General features: G+C 37.9%; 1 protein-coding gene across 7 annotated transcripts in view; it reads right to left on the reverse strand.

Annotated features, from left to right (window-relative positions):
* Positions 1-24586, reverse strand: part of NFIB (nuclear factor I B) — a 265009-nt gene that overhangs the window by 87377 nt on the left and 153046 nt on the right. For all 7 annotated transcript variants that reach the window (XM_049896549.1, XM_049896553.1, XM_049896550.1 and 4 more), the window contains exon 4: positions 2423-2491. In XM_049896549.1, coding sequence (XP_049752506.1) covers positions 2423-2491 — 69 coding nt within the window. The remainder of the gene's footprint in view (positions 1-2422; positions 2492-24586) is intronic.

Raw genomic sequence — 24586 nt, forward strand, 5'->3', positions numbered from 1 at the left:
AATAATTTCATAACATCTCATAGCTTTAGTAACATAACCTCTCCACTGAAGAACAGTACAGTGAAACCTGTTAGAGCTGGGACTAGACGGGACTGCCTTGCGTTTTCCAGGCGTCACAAGTTTTCTGCAGTCTTACCACATTTCTATTGCTCTCTATTAGTGAAAAATATTCAACTTTTCCTTCTCTGACAAGTTTCCGCCTTACACAGGTTCTGGCTTTTACAGGTTTTATTGTATCCTCACAACTGGACCAATAAGCAACATCATGATAAACAGAGAAAAGACTGAAGTTGTCAAGGATTTCATTTTACTTGGATCCACAATCAACACCCACGGAAGCAGCAGTCAAGAAACCAAAAGACACATTGCATTGGGCAAATTTGTGGCAAAAGACCTCTTTCAACTGTGAAAAAGCAAAGATGTCACCTCTAGGACTAAGGTGTGTCTGACCCAAGCCATGGTGTTTTCAATCACCTCATATGCATATGAAAGCTGGACAATGAATAAGGAAGACCCAAGAAGAACTGATACCTTTGAATTATGGTGTTGGTGAAGAACACTGAATATACCATGGACTGCCAAAAGAACAAACAAATCTGTTTTAGAGGAAGTACAACCAGAATGCTTCTTAGAAGCAAAGATGGTGAGACTAGATCTCACATACTTTGGACAAGTTATCAGGAGGGATCAGTCCCTGGAGAAAGACATCATGCTTGGTGAAATAGATGGTCAGAGGAGAAGAGGAAGACCTTCAGTGAGATGGGCTGACACAGCGGCTGCAATAATGGGCTCAAGCATAACAACGACTGTGAGGATGGCACAGGATAGGTCAGTGTTTCATTCTGTTGTGCATGGGGTCACTATGAGTCAGAACTGACTCAACGGCACCTAACAACAACAACAACAACAACAACAACACTGTATGTGGAAGACACACATGCATACACACACGCACGCACCCTCAAGTACGTCTCCCTTCACAGGATGTTGGTAAGTGGTAGTGAATGAGCCAGGCATGTTCTTTTCCAAATTAAAAAAATAATAATAACTAAAAAGGCTTTTCAAATTTCCATGACCTTCACATACAACATATTGGTCTAGAAAAGCACACAAGGCTCATTGCCTTGGTCAACAGAGTATACCATTAGAATCCTCATGCCCAGCAATTATGTACCCTGGAACTCATAGGATACAGGATATTAGGGTTTCATTTCCTACACCACCCCCAAGTAAATGGGCCCATGATGGAAGTATTTGGGCATATACTTATCTGCTCAAGAATTATGCTAGAAAAGATACATTACTTAAGGTCGTAAATGTTCATGGACGCAGCTCCCCAAGACGCATGTTATTTGCACTGGCTGCTTTAGAAATCACAGCTGTTTGAGAAACTATGGTTCAAGAGACACAAGTCACCTACTGGCTTGGAGAGTCCTTCACCAAACACAACTCTAAAGCACTGCCTATTCTTACACTCAGTAACTCACTTGCGCTTTGTTCTTTTGGATTGTCATAATTCTTGTCCTTGCCCTCTGAATTTGACCCAAATGAGAAGCATAGCTTAAACAAAGACCAAAGTGCCACTACATCATCTGAATAACATCACTTCCAACTGAGATGCTCTCTATCAAAATGTCAGGTGAAAACATACCCTTCAACGTTATATAAATAAAGCTAAATCAGAGACAACAAGAAGAAGAAATGCATCAGCTCCTTTAAAACAATCAGTGTGTTAAGATCCACATCCTAGATCTGTTTGCACATGTTAGTAATCAGTACAAGAGTTAATCAAGGAAACTGCCCCCTTGCTAAGGTAGCTGGTCAGGTGAATTGAGCCTAGAAAAATCTGATCTGGCCTGCCGAGAATGGTGTCTCAGGTGAAGCAGCCAGTTAAAAACAATTGGGCATTGTTTTAGACAACAATGCTTTCTATCTATATCCAACTACAATCTGCAAAGTTAATTTCTGCATCTCTCTATGCTCTGCATGCTAGTGTGTGTATCCGGTACATCTCCAACCCCCCACCAAAAGTCAGTAAAACGAAAAAGCACTTATCTACAGGAAACTTATGTGGGTTATCATAACAACACGGAGCACATTTAATTAATCACACTTCCTTTGATATAAATGACCATCTATAGTCATAGAGAGAACAGTGAATTAAATGAACACCCATCACGCAGCAATGAGAACAGCCTCCCCCCAAATTCTGGACAACAGAAAGTTTTAATGATTGGAATGTGACTATTTTAGAAAAACAGAGCCAATGTTTTTATTTATGATTTCATCAAAAAGTCTGAGACTTTAAAACTCTAATTCTCCTGATATTTGGTCACTGTTCATATGCTATGGGTTTTTTGGTTTGAAATAGAAAATATTTCCAATCATACTGTATAATTAAATAAGAAAATAATTTACTTACTTCTGGAAACCCTCACAAGTTCTGACACGTTGAAGACTCCAGATTTTACAAAACTATCCTCAAGGTATCCTGAAAAGAAACATCAAAGGGAAAAAGATCAACATCAGCAGGAAGTAAAATAAATGATTAAACACCAGACTTTGTTAAAATGTGTTTAAACCAAAGGTTAGAACAAAAAACAAGTAGACACACAACAAGAACAAGTAAATGTGAAACTCTTAAACGCAAACTGGGTTTGTTTAAACAGAAGCAAAAACTTTAGATGCTAAATAATCTAGAAAATTTTTCCTTAACTTCCCTAAATGTAGAGGATAATCTGTGTGGTTTTATTTGCCGTGTCCTATTTTTTTATGGGCAGAGAAGGAAGGTCGGGGGTGCTCCCTGAGTGCAGTCAGCTCAGTAGCACCTGGTAGACTAAAGTCCATCCATTAAAAAGGAAAAGGAAAACCACAACCACAATTAACACCTTGTTGGAAATACTTCAAAGATCTCTTGAAACCACTGCTCTTTCACAAATCCTTCCCTGATTAAAGAAAAGTAAGCTGCTGTTACCAGCACTCCCACCCTGGTTCGAGGGTCACGAATCACACAAAAGCAGGACTTGTACAGACAGCAAATATTTTGCATTGACCTACTTCCATGAAACTTGAATACACCCCACAATATCCCAGTGCTTCCCTCACATTTGCGACTACTCTCTTGGGCTCTTCGTTTCAAGAACTGGACACTGTTTTTGGCAAATGGTAGTGAATCCAGGCCTCTGTGAATGTATATGTACGTGATATCTAGACACACAGTCAACGGTGGCTGTGGCCTACAGTTCCAGTGCCTGAGTAAGTTTGGACCTGTTCCATAGTTGGTCCAGCAATGTCCAAGACAAGCCTGGAGGACCCCCAGAAACACCAGTCAAGCCCCTCAGGTTCTCACATACCTGAAGGAAGTATATTGGGGGTGAGGAGGGGGACTACCTTAGGAAGGAGTGATCAGGTTTACTATCTACCTCTCAGGGAGAGAACTGGAACAGTGTAACAATCCTAGGAATTGAAATACATTCAGGAAGAAAACTCTAGAGTAAAGGAACAGACAATTCCATTGGGTTTTCCATAAAGCTTTAGGGCTGACAAAAGGGTTAGTCAGGTCAGGGACGGTTGAGCAACACGGGACACTCAAGTCAGATCTGGGATTGAATTCCGTACCACAGGTTACTAGCTGTGGTATCTTAGCCACATTATCAGATCTCTCTGGCCTCAATTTCTCATCTATAAAGTAGAGATAATAAAACTATCTTCCTTATAGAGCTACTATGAATACTGAGATGAAAATATAAAACTCATGGTATGCACCAATTCGATGTTCCCAATTAAGACTGGCCAGTGGAGCCAACAACCAGCCTACCAAAATTACATGCACTGGACCATCCCAAATTATTTGTAATGTGTTATTTAAGAAATTTTACCAGAACAAAAGGCACTGCATTGTTTTTTAACTGTACAAAGCATGAAAAGACAAATTCATTTAATTAGCACGTATGCTTCGTTTCTGTGGACCAAGGAACCATGTATGTTTGAACACTGTTTTATACCCACCCACCCTCTTAAGAACCACAATGCAAGAAAAAATGACTAGGAATTAGAAGACCTCAGTTGGCAATAAAGCTTTGGTTTGCCATTAAGTCATTACTCTGAAAAAATACGTATATATTTTAGGGGGACAATAACAGGTAACCCCAGTTGATGCAACACTGTTTTAAGAAACTTCTATTTCTTGAGCAATTGTAATTTTTCACCAGGCTGAATTCATGTAGTCATCACTGAGAAACTTCCATGTAAACAGCACTGTACAAGGTGCTAAGTGCCACGAATACAAAAAAAAAAAAAAGGATACTGACTCACTTTGCAACATTGAAGAATGAGATATTTTTAATTTCCTGGCCCCCTGTAGGTTAACATTGTACCCAAGGCTTTGTTGGTTGTTACCGTTGATTTTGTTGTCATTTTGAAGTACAATTTGTTGTACTTTATTTTCCGTATGTTTAAATTTACTATAGTAAAAAAATCTTAGTTATCATGACTATAGCTCAGGTACTTAACCAGTCAGAGAAGTTTATTTGCCACCACCCAATGGCCCTCAGCAAATGCCTGCCCCCGTATCTTTCTCCTCCAGCTCCATCTGAGCCTCATGTCCCACTCTCATTCTTCCATTTTTAGTTCAACCACTGCCCACTCCATAAATCGTTCCCTCACCCTCCTCTCTCACCCCCAGTTCTAGCCAGAAATAATCTCTTTCCTCCGTACTCACATAGCACCTAGTTGCTACTTATTTTATAGCACTTTGCACACCCAGGCTCTCCAAGCTTTCTGCTTTCAAGGTCTGTTTCCCTTACCAGATTATCAGCTCGTTCATTTAGGGGAGTAACTGCATTTTGTTCATCTCTGCATCTCCCTTAATAACTAACTCTGTGTTCTCTACGTTAAAAAAAAAAAAAAATGTAAAGGAAGCACTAAATAAACACTAGGGAAACAAAATCTTAAAATTCAACTTTTAAAAACTAGGTCACAAATGAACACGCCAATTATTTTATAACAGGATAGATATAGCCAGTTTAAGATACTGAATGATAACAACTGATTCATGTCTTTCCCAGGAACTCACTGCTGGGGAGTTTAGGCTTTGGGGAAAGCCAAAACTTCCCTTCTGGGAAGGAGCAGTGATTGGAATCTCATTCTATCTCTGATGCTGTTGTGTACTAACATATAGTCTTAGGCATTCGGTACAAAATATCTACCAAGGAATTAGAAGTGGTTAATGTATACAGAGTAAGAGCTCCAAAACATTTATAAAATAACAAATGAGTGAGTGAATAAATGGTTAACATATATAACTGTTCAATATGTAGGTATAATCTGAAATTCATTTCCTTATTGACCCAGTGTTTCTTTTTTACATGCATAGTCAGGGCTCCTTTGCTCCTAAAGAATGCCCATTCAGGTGGAGTGGTGTGTGGGCTTGTCGAGAGCCTGACTGGAAGAGAGCAGGGATCCACCTCTCATTTTACCGCAGGAAGAGGGTAAGGCAGTCGAAAGCAGGAAATACAAAGGCTATCTCACAGCAAAGGAAAGGGCATTCGGAATGTAACAAGGTGTTTCCCCACTATTCACCCCCAATTCCTCAAGTTCTAAGGAAAGGGAATCCACAAGGCAAACTGAATGAGTTATTTTACTAAAACCCTGAAAGCCGTAAACCTGTTGCCATCAAGTTGATTCCAACTCATAGCGACCCTATAGGACAGAGTAGAACTGCCCCCATAGTTTCCAAAGAGTGCCTGGTGGATTTGAACCACCTACCTTCTGCTTAGCAACCGTAGCACTCAACCACTATGCCAGAAAGGCTTTGGAAATACATGGGAACTGCTTTGGCACCCACTGGAGAAAACCCAACACCGGAAGTCCCACTGGGCTCCACTTCTGCATGGAGCACAGTGAGACTTTAGTGAAGGGAGGGCTCCCAAGAACAAAGGCCCTATGGGAGTGGGGTGGGTGGGGATCATGCAATGAAGTAAACTAGGATGGGCCTTGGAGCAGACGGCTGCCACCTTCCTGCACCTTTGCATGCAACAGTCTTTTGCAGTGGATAGCCCTTACCCAGGACATGGTAAAGAAAAAATGGAGGATGACACAGTACTTGAATACTAGTAGAGTTTGCTCACAAGCATGCAGGAGGTGCTACTTGGGGGTTCCCACAAGATAATTACAGAGAATCCTGCAAGAGGTCTGGAGTCCCATGCAAGTGTATAGGGTGAGACTCAGCAAAATGCAAGTTATTGCCATTAACACAACCCCATGTGTAACTCTCAGGCCGCGGGAGCCATTCAGAAACTTGGTTTTCACAATTTACAGAGACCATTGTGCATCTAAATAGCCTATAAAAAGACCAAGGATCTTAAAGCAATTTGGAGACATTCATATAGTGCGTTCCCTTCATCTAGCAAAGGAAATATGAGCACCTCTGAGGAAAAGCAGCTGCTTAATGATTACACAGCAATATTACACAACAGCTTAAACCAGGAAAAAAAGAACAACTCTGCATTTGTGTGCTGCTGTAGGCTTCCCTAAAAAATGAAATTGAGTAGGAAATAAAGACCTCTGCAAACTGAAAATTCTCAAAGGCAATTTCAAATTACATTATTTTACTCCTTTTTTTATTTTTCTCTAACAAAAGCAACAGTAAATCACCACTCAGAAGTTAATATAGTGTTTAACCTCCTTTACAAACAATAACAGAGGGACACAATGGCATATCTAACTGTTAATATCTCAAATTATAATCAGCACCATTTGAATGTTAAACAACATTTACATAGAAAATCCAAAGGAAGACTGATAACGCTCATTTTTAAAGTCTACTGTGTTCTATTCTTGAAATTAAAAAAAAAAGAAAGCAGTTATTAAATTCATGAGAGCTGTCTTCAAGTATTTGAAGGACTGTTCATGTAGATGGTGAATTTGGCTTATTCTGCACAGTTCCAGGAGCTGATTTTTGGTTCAATAAACAGATCTGTTATCCAATGAGAAAAGTCCTAAGAAGGAACCCGAAGGCTTACGAAGGTAATAATAATCAATGTGTGCCAAGCACTGCACTTAAGACTTTCACAAGCATTACTTCACTTAATGCTCACCATTATACTATGATCTCTGTAGTATTATTGTTTCCATTTTACAGATGAGGAAACTTGTTTTTACAGAGGTAGGGAGTTCCCCAATGGCTGTAAATACCTGCATGAGATATACAAATTTGTACTTTGGATAGGAAAAGGAACAAGAGAGCCTCAGAGGCCCATTCCAACCCTCAGATTCTACTTTTTTTACAGGGCTATGTTCCCATGTTAGTTTTCATGCGTTGCGCATTTGGACGAAAGCACAGGTGGATACTAGGTGACTCAGGTATTTACCAGCTGTATAATTCCAATTACTCACTTCCTCCAATGGTGTGTATAAGATGGCACCAACTCTTTGTTTTGGGCAGTGGTAGTTCAGTGAAAGAATTTGCACCTGTCATGTGGGAGACCTGGGTTCTACTGCCAGCCAATGAACCTTACGCATGGCCACCACCCATCTGTCAGAGGAGGCTTGTGTGTTGCTATGATCCTGAACAGGTTCCTGCAGGGCTTCCAGGCTAAGATAGGCTAGGAAGAAAGGGCTAGTGATCTACCTCCAAAAAATCAGCCAATGAAAACCCTATGGATCACAGGGTTCCCCATGACTCAGAGGCCAACTCAATGGCAGCTCACAGCAACAACAACCCTTTCATTTATAGATGCAAAGGGGGAGAAAATGAGATTATTTCACACTAGTTCTTTGCCAATCTTCCTATAACTTCAGATGTCACAACTGACTCATTGACAATTTTGTAGTAGTGGTATTGGGAAATGTAGTTCTATCTACAGCTTTTCAACTAATTTGAATGGTCCGTGGCTAAGGTTGGGATCTGTGATTATAAAATCAAAATACTAATCACTGCAAAGATAATGATTTTCTGTACAGGCACTGAATCTCAGTCTATAGCCAAGGCTAAATTTCTCATTTTAACTTAGAATTAAGCATATTCTTCATTTAAAATGTAAAACCATGATGGTGATTTAAGTGGCTTACAAGGGAGTCAAAAATTTCCTGATTTTAACACACTGGCATACTGGTATATTAATGATATTTTCTGCAAATAATATGTGCATATATATATATATATACTTTTTTTTTTTAACTGGGATCAAATTTAAATAAATGTGTACCCTGCTTTTTTCCAGTTAATAGTGTATCTTTCCTTCTAGATGAAATATTTTTCAAAAGCATGGTTTTAATAACTATAATATTACACTGTATCACTTTGTCATGCTTTAGTCAACCATTCTATTGTTTGGCAATTTAGGTTATTTCCCATTTAAAAAAAAAGAAATACTATAAACAGCCCTGCAATTAACATCCTCATACACAAATCTTTGTCAGTAATTCTCATGATTTCCTTAGGCTGGAGTTCCCAGAAGTGGAATTAGTGGGTCAAAGGACATAAACTCATTTAAAGCTCTTGGTACAAATTGTCAACTGCTTTCCATAAAGATTTTTACAAATTTATACTTCCTCAGGCAGGCCATGAGAGTGTCCATGCAGCATTACATATTAGTAAGAATTTGTTTATAATTGAGGCAAGTTGATTGGGGAAAGATGTTATTACTTTAATGTTGTAATTCATTACAATAAAGTATGATTTTTCAATACATATGTACTATTTGAAATGTACGTAAACATTGAAATCTATGTAAAACGGGAATTGGACTAGCGGGAATATTTTATTCCTGATATTCGTGAAACTATTTCTAGAGTTTCACTGTTAATTATCATGCTGGCTATTAACTTACGGTTGATTTTTTTTTTTCTCACCATCTGAGGAAGTACTTGTTCATCCCTAGTTATCTCAGGGTTTTTAAAGTTTTCTGATGAGAGTGGTTTATTGAACACTATCAAATGCTTTTTTGGATCAGTAGAGATTACGTTTTTATTTAATTTATTTTATTTCTTTACAGCATTTATTGGTGTTACATACTACTGGATTCTTATTTTTGCTGGTCTGTGGAAGACAGTTCCTTTAATTTGTGTTGAATTGGTTTGCTAACAGTTTCTTTCAAATTTTCTATACATGGTTGGGAAAATTTCTCTTTTATTTGTCAAGTTTTCATACCAGGGTTATATGCTTGCTTCATAAAATGGTTTGGACGGCAGTCCATTACCTATTATTGTCTGGAACCGATCCAAATAGGGTTTCTTGAAAAAAGTTCTTGAAAGTGTGAAAAAAACTCACTGGTAAAATCATCATCCCAGAATTTATTTCAGAGAATATTCTCAGGCAACTGAATCTTTCATGATTATTACTCTACTTTTATTTATACCAGAGTCAATTTTATTATATATTCCATGAAAAATCATCAATCCTGCCAGATTTTTAAATTTATCAGCACAGATATTTTATGGTTTACTAAATGGGCCATGTTTAGTTTTACGGTGTAATAAAAAGGATTGTGCATGTCCTCTCATCTTTTCTATGGATTGGAAAGGTGTGACTCCATCCAAACGTGCTGGGGCATAGGAGTGAAGAGGGCAACTCTAGAGCTAGAAGGCCTGGATTGGTATCTCATCTCTGCCACTTGATACATATATTTTAGGTAAGCTGCTTAATTTCTCTACATCTCAAATTTCTCTTCTGTAAACAAGGATGATAATCATAGTAACTATGAGTCAATACATGAAAACTGCATATTGTTTTCAAATAATAGTAAACAGACATTTCATTTTGAGAGCAGGAAAAAAGAAAGTAGGAAAACTTCCAAGTTAGAAAACAAAATGGAATGAGAAACTTTATCAAGACAACAACAACAAGGAAATAGGGCATAAAATAAGTAATATAAAGTAACATAGAAGGACAAATCAAGTATATCAGTCATTAGGATCAATGAGAATGGACTGAATTTCCCCCTAAAGAGATAAGATTAACTGAAAAAAATAAAATCCAGCTTTTTTCAAGGAACACACTTATGACAAAGTGATAACGACAAGGAAAAGAACAAAAAGTTGAAAAGAAATGAGTGACCAAAGAGAAATCAGACAATTTTAAACAAACAAAAAAATCAGTGTCAGTCAGTTAATGATAATATGGAATTTAAGGTGAATTACAAGAAACAGGACAAAGAATATTATGAATGGATAAAACGTACAATTGATGACGAAGATAAATCACAGACCCCCACTTGCACAAATCATACTATGGAGAAATAAACAAAACGAAAACTATTAGAGTACAAGAAACTTGATAACACCACAAATTATACTGAGAAATTTTAATACATCTCTTTTAGAATGGAACATGAGTAGTAGACAAAAACTAACCTTACAGCCTTTAAATACAAACTATATATTTTTTGATATATCCATGAAATTTTCATAAAAATTGATCATGTCCCTAACCAAAGAGAAAAGTTTAACAAATTCTTTAAAAGCACAGACATTTTCAGGCCACACTGTGACTTTGGCAATAAAATTAAACACAAATAACAAAGAGTGACCAAACTTTCTGAAAGACTTGGAAATTAAGAAAATAGGTCATAGACCAAAGAGAAAATCAAAAGGAAAATTATAAAAGCGATGAAAAGAAAAAAAAAAAAAAGAATCAATTATTTACCATAAGATAGTAGAAAACAACAAAAAAAACCTCAAGAAAAATTTTAAAAGATTGAATTAAAGATAACAGCTGAAATTATAAAATAAAAAAAGAGAAATAGTTAAAACAATAAATAAAACAAAAGATGATTGTCTGAAAAGACCAGTAAAAAAAAAAAAAAAAAAGAAAAACCATTTGGAAGCCAGATTAAGTAAAAAGGGAAAAAGCAAAAAAATAGAAGCACTAGAAATAGAAGATATAACCATGGAAACCAAATACATTAAAAGAGAATAATACATGCAATTTATTGACCACAACTTTGAAAATTCAAACGGGCAATTGCTTAGTGAAATAAAAGTAACACAAATTGACCAAAGAAGTGGAAAACCTGAGTAGACCAACTACCTTAGCAAAGTGATTCCCAAAATTCACTGAACATTGGAGCCACCTGGGGTTCCTGAAAAACTGCTGACCCCTGGCTCCCATTCTCAGACATTCTGATTGAATAGGTATGGGGTGGGACCGGAGCATCAGTATTTTTTAAAACCCCCCAAGTGATTCAAATGTGCGGCGAACTTTGAGAACCAGTGCCCTTGCACCTTGAAATGTGTGGCCCCAGCGGCAACAGCACTGGCATAACCTGGGAGCTGTTTCCCCAGTCTCAGTGCCATTGAAACGCAGAATCTCAGGCTCCTCCCCAGACTCTCGGAATCAGAATCTGCAGCTTAGCGAGAGCCTCAAGGGAATCATGCCCACTAAAAGTCCGAGAACCTTAGCACAGAACAGCCACCTTGGAAAAAGGCACCAGGTCCAGATGGGTTCACAGCTCAATTTTATCTATCCTGTATCTAGACTTTAAATAATATAAAATTCCGGTGCTATTTATACCCTTCCAGGCCTTCGGAAATGCTGACAAGGTCCCTCCTGAGCCTTTAAAATGAGGCCAGCAAAACTTCAATACCTAAATTTGTAACCTCCCCTGTCAAAACAAAACCAAGCAAGCAAGCAAACAGCGAAAGACCAAATGCACATATAAATATAACTTCTAAAATTCTGAAGGAAATGAAATATTATCAAATAGAATGTAGCAATGTCATCCAAAGAACAATACACTACTATCATGCAGTTTAATCCATGAATGAAGGCCATTGACTACCAGGAAATCTATCAATATGATGGAGGAAAAAAAAAAAAAATCACATGATCATTTCAATTGATGTTGAAAACGTACTTGACATCAAGTAGCAGATATCCCTAATAAAGGATTTAAGTAAAAATAAGATAAAATAATACCCTTTAGCAAAATCTAAAAACAAATTATACTAAAAGGAGAATACCAGTTTGCCATTCCTAGTTTCCCTCTTCTTTTCGGTCCTTAAAAACATAACCTGGAATTTGGGGCCCAGATAATTGTTACTAAATTCTTATTTTTAAATTTTCAAGAATTACCTTAAACACTGGCATTTATGTCTGTAACCTTACATATAATAATTACATAGGCATAACTCTGCTTAACTGGTTACTACTCTCATTATTACTCTTTATATCTCATAGATACATACCTGAGGATTTTCCTATTCCCAGGTTTTTTTTTTTTTTAATATTGATCAATTACTTTGTCAGCTAGAATAGGTTCTCAAGGAAGCATTTTTACAAAGAAAATGAAGGACTCTGTTTTTTGAGACCATGAGGAACAAAGAATATATTTCTGTTCCTTTGATTAGAACATAAAAAAATGGATATTTCAATAAAATTGTCTTCTGGTATTTAATGTTAGCAAAAAAAGAAAAGACATGTGTATAGGTAACTTGTTTTTCCTCTAGGATGCTTACAAGATTTTCTTCTTTATCCTTGAAATACAGAAATTTCAAAAGGATATATTTAGAGATAGGTATAATTTATTACTATTGGCTGAATATAGTTTCCTTTTGATCTGCATATTTAGAACATTTTAGCTCCTAAAATTTTTTTCCACTTGCCTTTGATTCTGCTTCCCTCCTAAATGCCTTGATCTCTTCACACAGAACACTTCGATTAAATCTCAGTTTTCTATTTTCCCTCGACGGCAACAGGTTTGGTTTTTATTTTTCATCATTTCATTGTCTCTATTCTTCTTCTCTGCTTTTAGGATAAACATACCTAGTTTGCTTTCTACAGCAGTGACTATCTTCCTTTAGGTCAATTCCGGATTTTTTTCCTCCAATGCAGATTTTTAACCATATGCAAGTAACTTTGGTTTTCTTATAATCCTTCCCCACCTCCCATAGTTACCCTGTTCCTTGATGCTCTTTTTTTCCCTGCTCCATTTTCATATAAGTCTTTTCTTCCGAGAAAAGTTTCCTCTGATTTTTTTTTTAGTTCATCATTTTCAAAGATACATCTTCTGCATTTTGATGATGTGCCCTTCCTCTTGTTCTTCAATATTTTCTCACCAAGCACATATGGTTGTGGTTGCTATTTTCTTCTTACTTAAAGGGTACTCTATCCAGATGTAGGGTGTGGCCCCAGAAAAGTGCATGGCTTTCCCTTGGCTACAATAAGGAAAGTGCATAATATGGATTGAGAATGAGGGATCTAGTCAACAGGCTTAGATCTGAATTCTTGTCTTACTACTTATTAATTGTGTAACTTTAAAAAAATCACCTAACTTTAATAAAAATAATAACAATTATGATGATGATAATCATAGCGATTATAATTTAATAGTGGTTATCAAGCATGGCAATGATTGTGAGGATGGTGCAGAACCAGGCACTGTTTCGTTCTGTTGTACATAAGGTGAGTTAGAACCAACTCGATGGCACCTAACAACAACCACATCAGTTCTTAGGAGCCCTGTTGGCACAGTGGTTAAAAGCTTGGCTGCTAACCAAAAGGTCAGCAGTTCCAAACCACCAACTGCTCCTTGGAAACCCTATGAGGCAGTTCTACTCTGTCCCAGAGGGTCACTATGTCTTGAGGGCAAGGGGAATCATTTATTAAGTATCTACTATATACTAAGTTCTCTGCCAATTTCTTTAAACTCTACCTCAATTCAACTGACAAGGTGATAACAAGGAGATACAGGCATCCAGGCAGAGAAGCAATATAAGTAAAGATAAAAAGGTGAGGCACGTGACTAACTAATGCTAAGGCTAGATGGCAAGGTCCATGTGGGCACTGAAAGGTGAAGCAGGATCCAAACCATGAAGGGCCATATTATACACCATGCTAAAAGTTAGGCTTTAGTGGGGGCCTTTGAAGCATATAAGACGTGGAATGAAATAATCAGATTTACATATTACTGAAATTACCGTAGGACTGAAATGGATATATCAGAGGGATTAAGACATGAGGTAAGCATATTAGCTACAGAGATCAGGAAATTATTAAAATAATCTAGGTGATCTATGATCTAGTTAAAGGGTCACTGTGTAAATATGTCTTTAAAAAAGAACACATAAAAATTCAGGTTTGCACCAACTCTGTTTTTAAAAACATATTTGTCTTCGTCTTCTTAGTTATAGGAGTCCTGGTGGCACAGTGGTTACAAGCTTGGCTGCTAACCAAAAGGCTGGCAGTTGGAATCCACCAACTGCTCCTTGAAAACCCTATGGGGCAGTTCTACTCTGTCCTATAGGGTCACTATGAGTCGGAATCAACTTGACAGCAATGTGTCTTAGTTAACAGAGTAAGCCCATCCCTGCCTTGAGCCCCTTTTCCTCTACTTTTCTTTCGATCTTCCCTCTCTCAAAAGCTCATAGACAGTCCTTCTTAAGTATCACTGCTACGTAAAGTAACTTAATTCGTATGTCTTATTGCTGGGTATCAACTAGGACATATTAAGCATAAAATAGCAAAAAGCCGTGCTGACAGAAATTATCTTCTATTTCTTGCTTACTTACTTAGAAACATACTGTTCTGTTTGGAAAGTAGTTCAATTTAGAACTAGACTAGGACCTAAAATATCAAAATTTTGAAACTAAAATCCACTTTTTTTTTTTTTTTTTTAAGTACCACAAAGTAAACAATGGAGCCAGCATCTTACAGCGCATTATGACAGTGTTGTGTCAGGTCATGAACAAATGCACATGGTGGTTTTAATGGTGACTCAACCAAATCTGGAAGTCAAGTGGTTTCCGTGTCTCCCTTTCTTCCTCTTGAGTGTTGTGAGGACATGGATCTGCTCAGGGCACAGAGTGGGAAAATAAGGCATGATCTCTAATGGGGTCAAGAATGAAGATTATACGTGAAAACAGGAGTCTGGCCCCAGTTTTAGAATATAACATAAAATGAAAGCATGCAAAATCCCAGAAGAACAGCATTCAAGTCAAAAGACCCAAGAAGACTTGCAGCAACTTTGGAAACCAAAACCTGATCTTAAGCTCTTCTACCATCAATGACATTAATATGCAAAAGTCTACCAAAATTCATCATCAGATCATGTTACACAAGAACAGGAATTTATATTATTTAATGTCTTGCTACTCTTCTGTGGTTATAGAAAAAGAAGAAGAAAGAAGACTTTAGTAAAAAAAATTGCCTAATATCTTTAAATCATATTCTTCAAGTCTATGAGATAGAAACAGATGTAACCTCAAGGAGCTAGATATAAACCTACTTGAGATTCTGGTCAGCTTGCAATATGTTTCTACACAATTGATCCCTCTTTACAAGCCTGATGCTCTAATATGCAAGTGGGGGTCCCTCTGGAGCCTTTATACAGGAAAATAAGTACAGCAAGCTTAGTTTCTGCAGAGTTCAGTGATTTTAACTAGCCTGGAGCAAGTCCACTCTATCTGAGATACAGAGCAATTCCAGCTTTCCAGCTGCGAAGAGGAAAATGTTTTGCATTATTAAATTGTAGCCGTATGCTGCAAAAGCAGGCCTTGTAAATGTGGGGAGGGAAAAGAATTTAAATTGAGAAGAAACTCCAGCCCTAGTCGATCATTGTAAAGCGAACCCAAGGTACTTTGGTGAAAAGACAATCATTAAAATACTGCCCAAAGCAGTGGGAACAGTCACAAACTAACCTGGCAGTATTTCTGACTCAGGCTTCTTTTCCAATGAGGATTCTGACCCTCCCTATGGGGAATCTGGACATTCAACAAAGAAGGAAAAATACGTTACAGCAATTCCTTTTAAAAGTTAACAAATTATAGCCTATTTATGCACAAGCCCTCCCAAAAGTTTTCTGGAACTAGGTGCAGTATAAATTAAGTGTCTACATCAATATATTAAAAATCTATATGGACCCTGGGAGTCATGGTCCCTGGACCCTCTGTTAGCACAAGGCTGGAACCATTTCCGAACCCAACTCTTCAAACAGGGATTGGACTGGACTATAAGACAAAAAATGATACTGGTGAGGAGTGAGCTTGACTCAAGTAGACACATGAGACTACATGGGCAGCTCCTGTCTGGGGGCCAGATGAGAAGGCAGAGGGGGACAGAAGCTGGTTGGATGGTCACCGGGAACACAGGGTAGAGAAGAGGACTGCGCTGTCTCATTAGGGGGAGAGCAGCTAGGAGTACACAGTAAGGTGTGTGTAAGTTTTTGTATGAGATTGACTTGTAAACTTTCACTTAAAGCACAATAAATTAAAAAAAAAAAACTATTCCGATTTTTAAGTTATGACATCGTTTCAGATATAACAAGACCCTGAAATATAGGTATAAAGTTAAGAAAAACAAAAGCTTGACTAACTAACCATAAACCAAGAGCTAGCCCTTTCTCTCACAGCCTTGTGAAAGGAGTGCATTTAGTGCATTTTTACAGTATACTTGTGACAGTGTACCAACTTGGTCCCTGGCCCAAACAAAAAAGAGAGTGCAGGACACCCGAGAAAAATGGGGTAGAGGAGAAGATGGGGGCTACTGAGTTCTGGCAACTACAAGAACTTGCAGGGGAGGAAGCTTCCTCCTTCATTGGTGTACCAAGCCCATGGCCTCAAGAAACTCTCAGCTAACATCACTCCCTAAGCGCTCTCCAATGAGACATGAGTCAATCAACATTCACCTCCTTCATCTCCTCACCCTCTGCCCACTGCCCTTTCTCCCAATAGTGAGAGCCATTACAACTGCCCCAGGAGCTCCAGTGTGGCATCCGCTGTGTGTGATAGGAGATCCAGATTGAATCCTGCCTAGAGCATCTCAATACAATCATTTCTTATTTCTCTTTCTTCATAGTACACATTGAGTATAGACTTGAACACTTAGTCAAGTATAGACAAGGATAGTTTTTGGCTAATTTTATCATGAGGGAATGCACCCCGATAAATGGTATTATTTATTGAGGGCAGCAGAGAAAGGGGCAAGGAGAAAAGTACTAACAATGTAGTGGGATTACTACTGACAAGGATTTGACCCAGGAAAAAGATGATTTTAAGCTACATTTACCAATAATAAATTGGGATCTGGGGCAAGTCACTTAACCTCTTTGCCTCGTTTTTCATCAGTGAAAAAGTTGCACTAGCAGCCTATTTAAGTACTTATATCCTATGCTTTCTTGAATAGTGTTTTGTAGAGTGTGTCAAGAAAAAGAAATATTGGCTTATAGTAGTAAACTACTCATTAAAAATATTAACTGTCTACTAGAGGAGAAGCAGCAGTTAAGAAATCAAACGACATATTGCGTTGTGCAAATCTGCTGCAAAAGACCTTATTAAAGTGTTAAAAAGCAAAGATGTCACTTTGAGGACTAAGGTGTTCCTGACCCAAGCCATGGTATTTCAATCACTACACATGCATGGAAAAACTGGACAATGAATAAGGAAGATCGAAGAATTGATGCCTCTGAATGATGGTGTTGGGAAAGAATACTGAATATACCATTGACTGCCAGAAAAATGAACAAATCTGTCTTGGAAGATGTACAGAATGCTCCTTAGAGGCAAGGATGGTCTCAAGTACTATGGACAAGTTATCAGGAGGGACCCATTCCGAAAGAAGGACATTATGCTTGGTAGAGAGTCAGTGAAAAATAGGAAGAACTTCAACAAGATAGACTGACACAGTGGCTGCAACAATGGACTCAAGCATAACAGCGATTGTGAAGATGGCGGAGGACAGGGCAGTGTTTTATTCTGCTGCACATAGGGTCTTTATGATTCGGAACCGACTCAATGGCACCTAACAACAACAAGAGGAGAGAGATGTGTAAACAAAAGTTTACAGATAAAGCGGCAATCCTAATGAAGGCAGAGATGCCCAACTCTGCCTGGGAGAGTCAGATAAGATGCAAGGACTAGTTTGGGCATGAAGGATGGATAGGAGTTCACTGGGTTGATAAGGCTATCTTGGCAGGAAAACGAGCATATCTGTGGAAGAAAGGAAAAGGAAGGGATGTTGGTAACTGTTGTTGTACAGCATCTAAAGCCATGGCTGAGAATATGGGCACATAATTAGTGAGCCATCAGAGGCTTTTAAGCAAGTCAGATTTATGTTTTATGAAATGTATTCATATACAGGATTAAAAAAGAAAGAACTGGGAGAGAAGAAAGATAAATATAAGATTTCTGCACAATGTCAGGCAAGAAATGTCTATAGTCCAAACAAGGGCAGTGGGAACCTCGAGGTAGGGCTGGATTCAAGAATTGTTTAAACGTGGAACGTGAATGAATATGGGATAAGTGAGAACTCCTAAGGTACTCTGTACAAGGGTACCTGAATAGATGCTCGTGGTCCTAAGATATCTTACACAGGAGGGAAAAAAAGTCTGGTAGAAAAGGAAATGAGCTTAATTTTAGAAACGTTAAATTTGAATTATCCATGGGACATGTAGAGAAACACATCCAAAATGTAGTTGGACACATGGGTCTGAAACTTAGAGGAGAGATCTGTTCCAAAGGTATGCATTTTAGAATAATAAAAAATGATTATACTTCAAAATCACAGGAGGCGTTGAAGACACATATAAGACTGGGAATAAAAATCTGGCTTAGAAGACGGAAGTAGCCGCCATAAGAAACTGAAAGTAAAGAGAAAGGCCCATGGAATACCAGGAAACGTTCTTGTTTCCAAAGGCAAAAGTTTAAGTAGAGCACGGTCAGTGGAATCAAATATTCCATATTCCAATCAATAATATGGAAACAAGAATAGAATGGAAAGGAGCCACTGCATTCAGACCTAAAAAAAAAAAAAAAGAAGTCATGAATTCAATGAGAATCATTTCGATGGGGACACAAGCCCAAACTGCAGGAGAATTCAAGATAGATTTTTAGAGTTTTTCATTCCATATCATGAAAAAGAAGAGAGAGATAGGACACTTGGTTGAATGGGGCTGTCTGAATGAGTGGCAAAAGATTTTACTTTTTAAGTAAGAAATAAATTGCTAGAGAGGAGCCAAGAGAATAAGCGGGGTATAGAAAGAATAACAGACAGAGAAAAGTTTCACTAGAGATGGAAAAGTTGGTGGCTTCAGAAAGTAGGAACACTATAGAAAAATGAGGCTCGCTGGCACTGGTTTTTTTTTTTTTTAGGAGATAAATTCTTGCAGGGGGTTGGGGAACTATCTCTAAAGATACATTTGTACTCTTTCTCATTTTAGTATTTAAAACTATGTAACAAATTGTCATTCTGCTTTTGTCTTCGATGCCAAAATGCTTTTTAGAACAAAATTTACTATCTAAAACTTACTACAATTCTGTTCCATTATGACACTTGAAAACACCTGTTTCTTCTGCCTTTTTTGTATCATCTCTAACATTCTATTCTTATGCATCTCATCTTGCCCTATGATTTCGTCTATGTCATCTTAAGTCTTTAGAATGCTGGAGTAAAAAAAAATCAACACACTTCTACTTGGTTCCACATCAAATGATACTTCCTTCAGGAAGTCTTCCTGATGAATCCAGCTGCAAGGGAAAGTAGGTTGAAAACACCCTTATTTTTATTGGGCACCAGTTACTCTGATCCTTACAACTGGAGTGGCTATAATCTACTGTGATGTGTTTCAGAAGAGCCGGTTGACTTGTTCATGCTCGTGTTCATGGTGAAAGGCAGAACCTTGGTTGAGGAAAAAAAATGTAAATCCAAAATTCATGCTCTTGCCACTCTGCCATGCTCCCTACAATGGTTGGAAACAGTATTTCATCTGTTTGAACTCCCACAATGCTTGAGTTATGGCACTAAGTAATATTTGGTCTTCATTATAGCATACACATGTTATTGTTAGGTGCCATCCAGTCGATTCTGACTTATAGTGACCCCATGTGACAGAGCAGAACTGCTCCACAGGATTTCCTAGGCTGTAAACTTTACAGGAAAAGATCTCCAGGTCTTTCTCCCACGGAGCCACTGGGTGGGTTTGAACAGCCAATCTTTTGGTTAGCAGCCAAACACTTAGCCATTGCACCACCAGGGTTCCTTATTTACATATATGCATGTGTGAATATACATATATATGTACGTGTATATATCTATGTGTGTGTGCATATATACATATGTGTTTATACCATACAGACATATATGTATTTATAGACAGATAAGAGTTTGGGTAGAGCGAGATTCACTTATAATTCACTTTTTCTTCTCCACAGCGTATAGGATAATGCCATGTACACAATAACAGATGTTCAATAAATATCTGTTGGCTGATAATTCCACCTAAGGGCAGCCCTTTGAGTTGTTCATTGTTTTTGATATGGAATGACATATATTCCCAGCTCCTCAAGGGCAAATGGCTGTCTCTACTTTTTCTGAACTGATCCATGCCACAACCATCTCCTGGAATGTAATATCTAATTCTGAACTCAGCGACCAGTGGACACTCGATGTTTGTTGTGTAATAGAGTAGGTATTGGGGAGATAGGGAAAAATATCTCCTTCTCTCATGACCTTCTAGAATATTCTTAAACTGTCTTCATTTTTCCTCTCCTCAAATTATTAAATACACGAAATCCAGCTAGAACCATTGCAGGAGTAGGCATGGTGCCAACTGCTATGTAGCTCAAGCTTTGGAAAACGGGCTGTAAACAAGCACCTATGATGTGTCCTGTAAAAATATGCAGCTGAGGGCTATGTGCCCTTCTGGCTTTTTAAGAATAGCTTGTGAACAAAACACTTCCCTTGTCCTCTCCTCTTTTCCTCTGAATCCTACCCTGAATTTGAACATTTAAGAACTTTACTGAATGTGGTGTCTTCAAAAAAGTTAGAGGATAAAGAAGAAAAAAATGTTTCTGAAACAAAATCTGTTAAGAAAAACGTCTTTGATTTTAGCACTGACTTGTACAGACCTCATTCTCAAATTACTTAAAAGCTTTACGTACAACATCAGGGCTTACCACCGTTAACCAATCCTTTTAGTGTCTTTCTATTTATACGTTTATGAATAGAAAGCCTGTTTATAGTCAGTTGTATGTTGTCCAGTGCCAGAGTTTAAAATTACTTCTAAGTATCATGAAATAGTACATTTTCCCCCATTTAAAAAAAAAAAAATCTTGATTCTGATGGATACAATAAATGGGGATATGAAAAGGAATGAATATGGAACTTATTCATTAAGGAGTAAAAAGGCTATGATAAAAAATAGCAGAGTAAGTCTACCCTTTTTTTGGACTTTGAACACTATATGTTAAAACAAAACATATCCCAAGAAGTCCTAGAGGACCTATGCAAATTTATCTGGTTTCATAAGCAAACAGCAAAGAAAATGTTTTATTGTTTCTATAACTATGAGAAGGTACAATGATTAAGAACTTAGCTGCTAACCAAAAGGTCAGCAGTTCAAATCTACCAGCTGCTCCTTGAAAACCGTATGGGGTAGCTCTATTCTGTCCTATAGGGTCACTACGAGTCAGAATAGACCCAACAGCAATGGGCTTTAAATTTGTCCCCAATTCTAAATTTTGAAAAAGTAAACTGAAAGGTCAAAGAAATATGGGCCCCGAAGATCCCACAGATGAGAACTGCAGATGCTGGACTAGTTTTCTTGGTAAATTTTAGGTTGCTTTTTACTAGTTTTTTTTTTTTTTTTTTTTAGTTTCATAATAGCCCTCTGTTGGCTTCAATTTCAGTATCTTTAAAATCCAGTTGGGGAGAAATGGACCTCCAAATTTTATGATTTAAAGAATTTCTCAAATGCAAGTCAAGTATATTGCTACATTTAATAGATAACCAAAAACCTGTTGTTGAGTCGATTCCAACTCATAGCAACCCCTAAGGACAGAGTAGAACTGACCTTTTGGGTTTCCAAGGAGTGGTTGGTGGATTCAAACTGCTGACTTTTAGTTAGCAGCTGAGCTCTTAAGCACTGTGCCACCAGGGCTCCATGTTTAGTCCTTATTAAATTTACTGAGTCATTTATTTGGCCCCATCCTTATTCCAGAGAGGATGTAGGGGCGCTTACTCAAGCCACCTATAAGATCCTGATAGTTTCCTGAGGTCTTTCCAGACTACATAAAAAATCAATACACAAAATAGCACAAGCACCCTGTAAAGCATGCAAAAAAAAAGAAGAGGAGGATGGTGAGTCCATCTGCTTCCAGATAAGGAAGCTCTGGCTAATAGTGCTTAGAATACTTCATAAGTTTATGTCATAAAATTTGCAAAAAGTATCATAGTCTCTCAAGGAGCCCCAAAACCAAAAAATAAGAAAAAGAAAACAAACCCATTGCTGTCGAGTCCATTCCGATTATAGTGACACTATATGACAGAGTAGAACTGCCCCATAGGGTTTCCAAGGAGCAACTGGTGGATTCAAACTGCCAATCTTTTGGTTAGCAGCCTAACGCTTAACCACCGCACCACCAGGGCTCCCTAGGAGCCCCAGGATTCAATATTTCTTTGTTAAATTTCCAGCCAAGAAATAGCTTCCCATACAGCCGCAGCCTCCCTGGACTCCAAATGAGATGTCAGCTTGGGCTTGACTTAGAGGCAAAAATACAACCTCTAGATTGCCCTGGTATTCCTGGGATACCACCCATTTCAGCACTGGGCAACTGAGGGAGGGTGGGAAATCTGAAAGAACGTAGAGACACAAAATAATAGAGCGAGTCAAAGCTAATTCTAAAAGACTTCAATCCAATCACACATTGAAAGCGGCAGTGGAGTTCTCAATTATTACAAATAAAATTGGATCTAAGTCTAAATCCCTGAATTAATGGTTTACCATTGTTTGGTCCACGAGAGTCATATGCTATAGTTGAGAGAGAACACTTGTAGTTCTACTATTTTGATATTAACAAACCATCTGAATATAAACATATAACTTCTGACTCTATCATAAAAAAAAAAAACAGGGATTAATTTGATATTTACAAAGTAACTGAATACAAATACGTAACTTCTGTCACAAACAAAGAAGACTTGGATCATTAAAAAAAAAAAAAGAAAGAAAGAAATAGCCAATTACTTCCATAATAAGGTCAAAAATAATAAGGTCAAGTTCTTGGGCCCATCAGGGCCAGAATCAGACTTTTACAGAACTTGGGTCCTGAAAAGATTCTTGTGCCCATCTCTGCCTTGTAACTGAGAATAAAACAAAATATTATATCATAAATAGTATAAAGAAATATCACAAAGGACACTTAAGTTCTTTTAAAAATAATAACCAATAAGCCAGTTGCTGTTGAATAGACTCCAATTCATGGCAGCTCCATGTACGTTACCGCAGGGTTTTCAATGGCTGATTTTTTGGAAGTAGACTGCCAGGCCTTTTTTCTGAGGTGGCTCTGGGTGGACTCCAACTTTCAACCTTTTGGTTAACAGCCAAGCACATTCATCATTTATAATACTCAGGATTTTTTAAAAAACAAGAGTACTTAAATAATTTTTAAAACACTTTTTAGAGTTCCAACAAGTCGACTCTGACTCCTAACAACCCTACAGGACAGAGCAGAACTGCCCCACAGGGTTTCCAAGGCTGTAATCTTGATGGATAGAGCAGATCACCACATCTTTCTCCCACAGAGCGGCTGCGAGGTTCAAACTGCCGACTTTTTGATTAACAGCTGAGCACTTAACCACTGTGCCACCAGGGCTCCTCGAATAACAAAAAGACTACCTAAATGCTTTTAAAAATTTCAAATACCAAATACCCTCCAAAAAATCAGTTGCTTTTGTTTGCTTGCGTTCACTAAGTATTAATCCCAATAAAGAGAACAAAGAGTAGACATCCATATTAAGGCTGAAGGGTTTTAGAGTCACCCTGAATCAGTGAGGACAGAATCTCTTCAGTCAGACAGTCCTGTCTGAGGCCGGAGAACAGCCAAGCAGAGGGGTGTTGGGCTTGTGGGCAGACACATGCATCTCCACTTATGGGATGATTGGATGGGATTCCACCTTCATGTCATCAGTGGGGAACAGATTCTAAAGAGCCTATATCTCTAAAAGGGCTGGAATTGTTGCCATCTCTTCCCAAGCTGTTAGGAAATAAACACAGGAGTAGATGGGTGCAATCTCCATAGGGTGCACATCTCCTGATGGAAAACTAGCAGGGATAGGAAAGTGCTGAGAATCAAGGTGATCTTCTTCCAAGGTTTAGCTTCTCCTCGTTATAACAATACTAGCAGCAAGGTAAATTTGACTGTTTTTTTTTGTGTGTGTGTGGCAGAAGATTGAATTTTCCCCTAAATGGATTATGCCTTCTCAAGATACTGAATCTACAACTTTGGTGATTTCATATTTCAGCCAAGGCCAGGATACAGAGATGAAAAGAGCCTCCTAAAGACAAATTATGCCCCAAGATAACAAAGATGCTTACGCTTATGAAAGGGCTTTTAACGGCAAGTGTAATGTATTCTGATTGCAAAACAAAAACCTGAATAATTTCTGGTTTTTCACATTTAAAAATAGGAAAAAATATTCCTAGTGACTTCACTTATTTCAAGGTATTACGGAACAAACTCTCTGGTCCTACTTTCCTCAATCAGAGTTCCTTAATAAGCGCTGGGGGTAAGTCCATTATATAAGGATACGCAAAACATGTTAAATTGACGGAATGCACCTAAATCATCTTAAAAAAAAAAAAAAATCATCATAGAA

The sequence above is a fragment of the Elephas maximus genome, chromosome 9 (genome assembly GCF_024166365.1).
Source record: "Elephas maximus indicus isolate mEleMax1 chromosome 9, mEleMax1 primary haplotype, whole genome shotgun sequence".
In the NCBI taxonomy this organism is placed as follows: Eukaryota; Metazoa; Chordata; class Mammalia; order Proboscidea; family Elephantidae; genus Elephas; species Elephas maximus.